The sequence below is a fragment of the Mytilus californianus genome, unplaced genomic scaffold (genome assembly GCF_021869535.1).
Source record: "Mytilus californianus isolate M0D057914Y unplaced genomic scaffold, xbMytCali1.0.p SCAF_31, whole genome shotgun sequence".
NCBI lineage: Eukaryota > Metazoa > Mollusca > Bivalvia > Mytilida > Mytilidae > Mytilus > Mytilus californianus.
The window spans coordinates 1,595,874-1,605,199 of record NW_026262681.1 but is presented as its reverse complement, the minus strand read 5'-3'; the positions used below and the strand labels follow the sequence as shown (position 1 = coordinate 1,605,199).

Sequence of the window (9,326 nt, the reverse complement as noted above, 5' to 3'; positions counted from 1 at the left end):
CGCACATATATTTGCCTCCACCGTAAGCTGGGTAAACTTGTCGTTCCCCTGGAAAATGTAAGACATTGTAAAAATGACTTTTATTGATATAAAGTTGAAACATCCTTACTTCTCACCAGACAAGACTCCTGTCAGGTTTATTTCTTTAACGTGTTGATGAAAAATAAAAGTCTCGAAAAAACATTAACTAGGCAGCAATTGCTTTAGCACCCTGTAAGGCTTTGATTTTCAAAAGGTCACGAATGAAATGACAGCTTTGATGCAACCAATATTGTTATGCTTTGTATTAATATTTTAATTAGAAATGTGACATGAATGTTGTGTGTGCAATAATTATGTGTAAAATTCATATGCCAGTTGTTTCTTTCTAGAATTTAGTTGCATCTGTTCAATTAAGCTATAAAATCAAATAACATTTTTAGGATGACCACAAACCATCAGTCTCTCGGAAACAAATTAAATTCAAATTTTGTTTTACGTTTTCTGTTTTGACATCCGAACTGCCTAAATTGCCTTATTTGGAATACTTCCCATGGAGATTTAGAAACGGGCAAAAGAATCTAGAATCACAAGTGTATAGCATTATTGTCATCCTTGGACTTCTTCCTTCCGGTAGTAACACACATAATAAAGAGGGACATCCGTTTGGCTGTACGGCATGTACAAATACGCAGCAATGCCCGGTTGGAATGAGGACGATGCCTCGTTTATGATTAGTGCCACGCTCTCTGCAAGTTAAAGACATTTAACTTTTCAATTATATTGAAAAATAAATCTAAAAAGTTGCGCTCTGCAAAGTAGATCGTCTGAGATATCCGTGTAATTTGTAGTTACTGATAAAGGGCATAATCGTTTGATTATTTAGGTCGTTGAGTTACTGTCTCATTGGTACCCATATCTCCTTTATTCATACATATTGGATAGGGGCAGAAATGTTTTCTTCCCACATGTCAACTACGCACACATCAAAGCGTCGTTGTAGTTTTTCGTCCACCGCCCAACGCGTTGCGGGGGACATATAAATACAGGGCGTCCGTCCGTCCGTCTGTCTGTGCGTCCGTCATCCGGTCTTTTAAGAGCTCTCACATGTACAATTCTTTCCAGACTTTTATGAAACTTATATCATAGGATTATATTAGCAATGTCTTGGACGAGTTCGAAAATCAGTGCCGATCAATTATTTTTAAAAGAGTTATGCCCCTTGGAAACATTCACTATATGGAAAATTGCATTGTTAGCGCTCTCCTTTGTACAATTCTTGCCAGAATTTTATGAAACTTATATCATAGGTTAATATAAGCAATGTCTTAGACGAGTTCGAAAATCAGTGCCGATCAATTATTTGTAAAAGAGTAATGCCTTTGGAAATATTGATTATATGAAAAATTGCATTGTCAGCACTTTCATGTGTACAATTATTGCCAGAATTTTATGAAACTGATATCATAGGTTTATATCACTAATATCTTTGACACTTTTTGGAATAAGAGCTGATCAAATATTTTGAACATGTTATGCCCCTTAGAAAACACATTGCAATTGCTCTGAAGCCTTCGTTTCTCTAAGATATCAATAAATAGTTTAAAAGAACAAAAAAGGTGCTTTTTCAGTTATTGCCCAACGCGGGGGACATTGGAACTCTGTTCTTTTATCTAATGTACAGCAAAGGCAAAATTGGAAACATTAAACAAAATTCGAGTTTTTGATGTCAAGGAAGGGAGGTCCGCAATTTCAACCGACGACTTGGTTAGCAGTTGACGTTGCAGTCGTATATTTGTCTCGGAAATTGCGTTGCCTAATGAAGTTTTAATGACGTCGCAATGCTACTACAGGTTGACCTGGTCATAGGTAGTCATTTACAAATCCGTCTGTCTGTACCGTTGATGCAAAGACTGAAAGGGGAATTTCTGGCGTGCAAATGTCAAGCAACAGCGCGTAGACTTATTCCAGCCTGCAACCTTCTTATGGCCTGATTCAAATTTTTATTTCTCAGTCCCGGCAATATGGAAACGCATTTTTTTTTACTGATTAAAGTGTGGGTTTTGATTCAAATATTTGTTTTATTAAGAAACAAATGTAAAAAAAATAGCTTGCACGAGTCACGCATGGGATTCAAATCTCGCGTAAAGAAATTCATGCGACGTCAATAATCCGGTATGTCCAATTATCACAGGTAAGTCGGGTATAATGAGCATGAATAGCAATAAAATGAAGATTGATAAAAAGAAAAAGACGTATACGTTAGATAAACAAAGATTGACTACTCACTTTTAATCACTTAAGAAAATATTAATAAACCCAAGTAATAATCTACAACAATTACATTATATGTATGTTTCATAAGAATTCATACCTTTGGTTGGCTGAAAGCAATCGCCAGGCATTTCTAAATCAAATTGTATTTCTCAATAAGATTCAATATTCATGAATGCACGTGCTTCCCGTGACAACCTCACTACATTGCATGGGAAAAGAACGAAAATCTAGAAATAACTCGGAATTTCAAAATTCTATCATGTATAAATGTAACTATAAGGAATATTCTTTAAATACGAAGTTATGTAAGGTACACCGGATTAAGTTTTCTTAATACTACAAGTAGTTTCCGAATATTTTCAACCTTCTTACTGCACAATAGCGACTATATTTGACAGTTGCTCACAAAGGTATTTACTTGTTATCTTGTGACTGCTTTCTTTAACCAATATGTTTGCCAGGATATAAAAGAAATAACAAATAAAACGAAAAATAGCAACACGATATTTTACACCTTGTTTGATTTTGTTGTGCATCCTTTCTACTGAATAAATAATACTCGTACCAATATTTGAATATGTATAATAATTTACATTATTTACCATGTTTGAAATGGAGGCAAATTGTCTGTATGAATACATAGGATTGAACCGTTGTCTTTGAAAGAAGCCCAACAAAATATTTTCTTTGTTGAGAGTGATTCACCCGCAAGAATGCCGCATTCATTGACAAGACAATACAGTTCAGGGTTTGATAACTTAATGTCTAACGTCACACTTCTATCATACAGCAAAAGAATTTTCATTGGATCAAATTGTCCATATTCCTGACCAGACTGAACTTTTACTATAAATTTTTTGATGCTTTTTGGGTCTGGTTTTGGACCCTCTTTTATTCCTTTTAAGGAAGAATTGAAGGTTCTCATCGTACCTGGTTTCATAAAAGGTTCTGTGTTTTTCATTTTGATCTGTATAGTATATTCTTTATGAAGAAGTTTACACATGTGTCTGTGTTTTTTCCAGTGATTTACCTGACATTCTTTGGAACAATAAGTGGCTGCCCCACATTTACTACACCGTTTAAGTCGAAGTGAGGAACGGTAACAGAAACAGCAGGTTTGGATTATTTGAACTGCTTCCTTTGGGTGCTGGACGCCTTTATTATTATTTCTTCTAATATTCCTGTTGGTGATAATTGGAGGCCTGGTGTATATAGATCTTTCTTCTGCCATTTCGATGTCTTTACTTATTGCATTAAATATCGTTTGTAATTTCTGACCGAACATTTTTTCAGGGGAATTCGTTACATAAATATCTGGCCCTGTGTGGTCTCTTATCGTATTACCATCAATAATTACGGAGGCTGAGTAGTTTGACCCAATGCGTATACCACCACATTTGTTTTCAAAGATATCATTGCCTACAACATATACAGACGATCTTGATTTAATCATCATTCCCCAAAGCCAGTTTTCTACAATTCTATTTCCTGAGACCTCATATGTTCCCCCATCTAATGATATACCAGATAATCCATTTTGGAGTATTATGTTATCAGCAATAACAGCTTGTGAGGCTTCATTTGACCTCATGTCTGCAATGATTTGGCCAAAATTATTTGGATTAAGTATCCCACCACAGAATATACCTTCTTGACCGTTCCCTTGGATATGATTTCTGTGCATTATCCCATTACCTCTGGGAGCTATCATGATTCCATGAAACTGGTTATCAATAATTACATTGTCTTCAACTTTTACCACTCCACCATTTCTAGCTTCTACTCCAGTGCTTCTCATATTTCTTATTGTACAATACCGAATTTCAAGATGGGCACCATCCCCATCAGAGAGGACGCCTCCTCCGCCGCATTTGTCCAGTACACAGTTTTGTACTATCAGTTTGCCTCCAGAACCTACCCAAAGTCCAGGGTAACCTTGCTCACCTGTAGCAAAATTTGCCAACCCAGGTAACTCTAATGGCCTTAAACATTTCACAGGATGCTTTATGCAACCAGATCCACCCTTACATCGAGGGAAATCGTCACATCCTTTAGCCCCATTTGATAGTTTACATTTGTAAAAAGTAGCTGTTGCGTTTGCAAGAATGCCAATTTGTGCGCTATTTGGTACAAATGACAGGTTTTCGAAATGCATATGTATTTGCCATTCACTTTTGCAATGGGTGCTAAATACAGAACCAGATATGTTAAATATCTTAAGATAATGTTTTAAGTCAATTTCGACATCATCATCTATGCCAATAATTTGAACACTTTTGGTTATGATAACAGGATCCGTAAGCCTATAGTATCCACTTTTTAACAAAATTGTTGTATACGGGCGCCCCTGTATTGATGATATTTCTGAACAGAGATCATTTGAGCTTTCGATAACCTTGTAGACAACAAGTGGGTAATTCATTTTCATATTATATTCTACCAAAACTTTCTGATTAAGATTTGCCGCAATACAAGCTGATGCCAGACCTACTTTTTCAAATTCAAAAGATCGTTCACCATTTCTCACTAAGTTCGCTAAAGCGTAAGCTTTCCAGCAGTACCCTTTCCAATTGTTAGGAGCTAACACAATGCATTTTTCTGCATCTTTTAAAGCATTGTCGTAATCGTTTACTTTAAGATAAAGTAAACTTCGGTTGGAAAACAACTTAAAGTCCATAGTTTCTTCAGGAGACGATTTTATACCTTCAGTGTAATACTGAATCGCATCACGGTATCTATTCTCCTTAAACGCATCGTTGCCTTTTATCCTTAACCTATCTATTTCATCTGGCAACATAAACTCTGCATCATCTCTGAAGTTTATCAAAACTGCGGACAAACAATCCTGAATCATATTTCTGTCTCGTTCTAATAATGGTATTTTGACCGATGTAAATTCCAAACATTTTTCTTTCGGAATGTCTATAACTGTCATGATATGAAGCAACTGCTCTTGATCTGCAAGTGCTTCATCTTGTCGTTGATGTACACTATGAAATACTGCTGATGTGTGCAAAAGATTTGCCATTTCCAAGTTTAAATGCAATGAGCCGTCGTTTTCTTTGTTCTTTAGAAAACGAACTATGTGACTCTTCAATATGTTTGCATTTGTAGCCAATTTACTCCATAAATAAAGTGATCCTCTTCCAGGAGCTTCCCCCTTTTCAACACAAAGAGCCTTGTAAGGAGATAATGTTGAATTAAGAGCTTTGTTGACCATTCTTGTTGCATGCTGTAAAATTATTTTTACATCGCTCAAATCTCGCAAGCTGTCTCTTATTACTTCTTGTACTAATCTGTGTACTGATAGAGTATCTTCACGATATTGCTGGAAAAGGGAAAACCTTGTTAATATCTCAATTATCTGCTTTCCTCCAAATGAATCCTGTAGTGACTCATTCATTTCGTCATCTTCAATTGGAGGTGAACCATCATTAATAATTTCAATTGGTATATCATCAGGCGACAGAAATGAGGCGATTTTCATGACTTTCACAGCAGATGTACCTATTCCTTCCTCCTCAGATGCTTTCTGTATATAATCAATATTCAACTGCCATGTAGTTTTCACTGCTAGTCTTTCTTTCTGAGTGCTTTGTGACGTTTTGATGCGCATAGCATTCAAAAGTTTTTGTCGTTGCTTCGTAAACTTTCCCATATATTGGCCAAATGAACACATTTTTGCCTTAATATATGCACCAGCTTGTTCAAGTGCTAGAGGAAGCCCATCAAGTTCTGTACTAAGTTCCAGAATAATTTCATTTTCATGATCACTGTGTCTCCCTGTTCTTGTTTTTAGAAACTCCAAACCTTGTTCTGGAGATAAAACATCTAAATAAAGACAATCGTCTTGGTCAATTTGGAAAGATTCTTCTGCTTCCTTGGGTTCCCTTCTGGAAGTTATAAGTATATGTCCACACGTGTTTCGTTTCCATGTACCATTAAACAATTCTTTCATGTTAAAAGAGAGTTCATCAACATCAGCGTTGTCTATGATAAGGAGCCATTGCGTTTGTAATGTGGCTAGCCATTTAAGGGTTCGCAAAAGTGTTTCTCTTGCGGTGTTTCCGGTTGTGTTTACATCTATTGCCAGATTTGAGACTGATGTTTCTAATGTTTCGTTAGACTCTGCAGACATCCAAAATATACCACCTGGATAAAAGTTCTGAAATTGCCAGGTATACTCTATAGCAACGGTAGTTTTGCCACATCCTCCTAGTCCACAAACCACTTGAGCATATTGAGAATTTTTGTTTCTTATAAAATTTGCTTGTAAGACATTCAACTCTATGTTTCTACCTACAAAGCATTTTATGCGGTCTGGCGGATAAAAATAAACTTTTCCTTCTTGTCTTACGTGAGAATTATATTTCAGCTTCTCGACATCTTCCTTGATTCCACCAATACTTTCTTCAATTTCAGTTAGACCTTTCTTAGTACTTTTTTGCTTTTCGGATAAATAACCAACGTTTGAAACTATTTCTCTAGTAGAAGTATTCAACTCTTCAATTTGTTCTATAGTATTTTCCAAAACTTGTTTCGTATTCTCAATCTTTTCTTCAGTATTTTTCTGCCTGTTTTCAAAACTTGTGTGTTTGTCTCTGAGAGCTGCAATATTATTACCAGCTTCCTCAATAGCATTGTGAAATGCCTCATGACTACTTTCAATTTGCAGAATTTGCTGAGTGAAAGATCTTAACCCATTTTGAATGCTCAACAATTCATTTTCAACTTTTATAAAGCTTTCCTCTGTTTCATCGGTAACTTTTAGGGCATACTTGGCAAGAGCGGTGGTCTGATTTGTTACCTCTTCAAGCAAATCCAGACCTATGGTTTTCCCTTGTAGAAACTGAATACCTGTGGAAAAACAGAAGGAGTTTTGATTATATATATAACCGTTCCTATTTTTACTGGCTACAAAATCTTGCACCAAAATCGACCTCCTTACAATCTCTAACTCAAGTTTATTGAAGCCTGTTGATATAAAAAGGGATGTGTGGTAAGTTATATAAGCCGTAAAAAAAATACCAAATGTCATACGAGTAGTATGTAGCGCTTGCGTGGTATGTATGCAGATGATACCATTTAAATGTCTATGTGTACATAAAAGTATTTACAGTTCTGTTAGGCGGAGGCAGCCATCTAGAAACATGACAAAAAAAATCATATTTAAGGACAGGCAATAATATTGCCATCCATATATTTTACGAACTTGAATTTTTAACTATATTCTTAAGTTTTAGAAATTCATAAAAATAACAAATGTTGAATGTAAACAAATTAAAATCATACAAAGAAAGCAATAAAATATACATGTCAAAGAAATTAAGACAACACCATAGCAGAAAAAAAGAAATAAACATCATTAAAAAAATATTTCAAAGAAAGCTAGTGAACATTAAAACACCGAAAACGGAAATCCTAATTAATGTGTTTCGGTAGGGTAAGTGACTGTAGCGGCACAAGACCCAAAGTTTTGAACGAGAAAACAGGAATAGGATTGTTTCAACGATAAAATGAACATATCATGGCTGGTCAACCAAGTTAAGAATTTTTCTAAAGACTGATTTAACTTAATCATTAAAAACCATTGCATTCATTGGTTTCAATACCGAGAAAATCCTTATAGGAAACAAAAGACCTTGTATTTCAACTTAATACATATTCTATGATACTTTTTAAATTAAATTTCACGATAGAAAAATTGAAGTTATCTCTTGTCATAACTACTGTAACCAACTAGTTTTTTTTTTAGAGTGATTTATTTTTGCAACTTTCGCTAAAAAAAAAAGGAGAGGCGAATATGTTTAACTTGAATCTTCCCTTATATGAGGGTATGGGGTTTACAGAATAGAGAATAATGACAAAAGAAACAAAGCATAGAGAAAAAATGAGCAAACGAAATAAAAAATAGATATGATATGCAAAAGTATAGAGAATAACTGGGAAAAAATAAAAGAATTAGATAATTCAATACTGATTAAAGAAAAAATGATGTACAGAATAAAGAAATCATATACTTACAAAAATAGTAAGAAAATCATTTTCATAAGAATTTTACAGAATAAGCCTTATTTTAAAAGATTAAGAAAAATATCCTAAAAAACAAAGAAAACAGAAATAAAGCCCCCCCCCCCCCCACCCACCCCCCCCCCCCCCCCCATCCACCATCCCCCCTCTTCTAGATCCTCGTATACTGTATAGAGTTTCGGACTATTGGAATAAACCGGTAAAGACATTTTCGTTCTTTTAATAATCACGCACAATAAAACACTTACCATTGCTTTCCCAGATAGTTAAGTCTCCCAATATCCTATTTTCATCTGTTGTTGTAAATCCCAAATTCCTTATGAGCTGGTTCATAAGTTGAAATGACGAAAGATATTTGTTTGCATCCCACTCAGAAAAGTCACAATGGGCCCAGGGATTCCTTATATCAGAACGAATCTAAAGAAAAGTAAACAATATCTGTATGAAAAGTAAATAAATGAAATGCATTTGAAAGAAAAAAAATAACATTTCATTTTAACCTAATGTTGTTAATGCCGTTATTCTTTATTTTCATTTTGCTATAATACTGTTTTTTAGGTAATGTACGCTTGGCATTATCAATTTCTACTTTAATATCTGTTATCAATGAGAGATTAACATGTTGTCATTTATTTGAGGCATAATTATCTTATCATATTAATGTACCAACCATATCTCTCTACATCAATTTATGAATTTTAATGCCTTTTATTTTTGCGCCCATGGCCATATAGAAGAACTTGAGTTCTGGTGTTATAAGACTTTGTCTACCTTTGTCTTGATTGTTGGGAACATCAATTACAAAAATGTGATTTTGTTATAAAAAAAAAACCTGTGAATATAAAGCACAGCTCCATGGTTCTTGCAACTCCTGCAAGTGTAGAAACTATCTAATTTACTCAAAATATTGAACAGTACAAAAACCAGAAGGAGCAAACGTTTAACTTTTTTTTAGAAATTGAGAGCATGATTTAAAAAAAGTAGGGCCGTAAAAGAATCTTTATAAAATTCAGTATATAGACATAAATGAACGAACACAA

At 34.7% G+C, this 9,326-nt stretch overlaps 1 protein-coding gene across 1 annotated transcript; it reads right to left on the bottom strand.

Moving 5' to 3' along the window:
* Nucleotides 1-2,269: 2,269 nt before the first annotated feature.
* On the bottom strand, nucleotides 2,270-8,699 carry LOC127736484 (uncharacterized). The gene is made up of 2 exons (XM_052247033.1): nucleotides 8,535-8,699; nucleotides 2,270-7,113 (listed from the first exon to the last, which is right to left on the bottom strand). The coding sequence occupies exons 1-2, from the start codon at nucleotides 8,617-8,619 to the stop codon at nucleotides 2,855-2,857; spliced, it is 4,344 nt and encodes a 1,447-aa protein (XP_052102993.1). The 5' UTR covers nucleotides 8,620-8,699; the 3' UTR covers nucleotides 2,270-2,854.
* Between the last annotated feature and the right edge of the window lie 627 nt (nucleotides 8,700-9,326).

What these genes read in the sequence shown, in the direction of transcription:
- LOC127736484 (XM_052247033.1), bottom strand. Translation starts at nt 8,619, where the DNA reads ATGAACCAGCTCATAAGGAATTTGGGATTTACAACAACAGATGAAAAT. An exon ending in AACTATCTGGGAAAGCAATG is followed by an intron (nt 7,114 to 8,534) that starts GTAAGTGTTTTA and finishes GTTTTTCCACAG; the next exon opens with GTATTCAGTTTCTACAAGGG.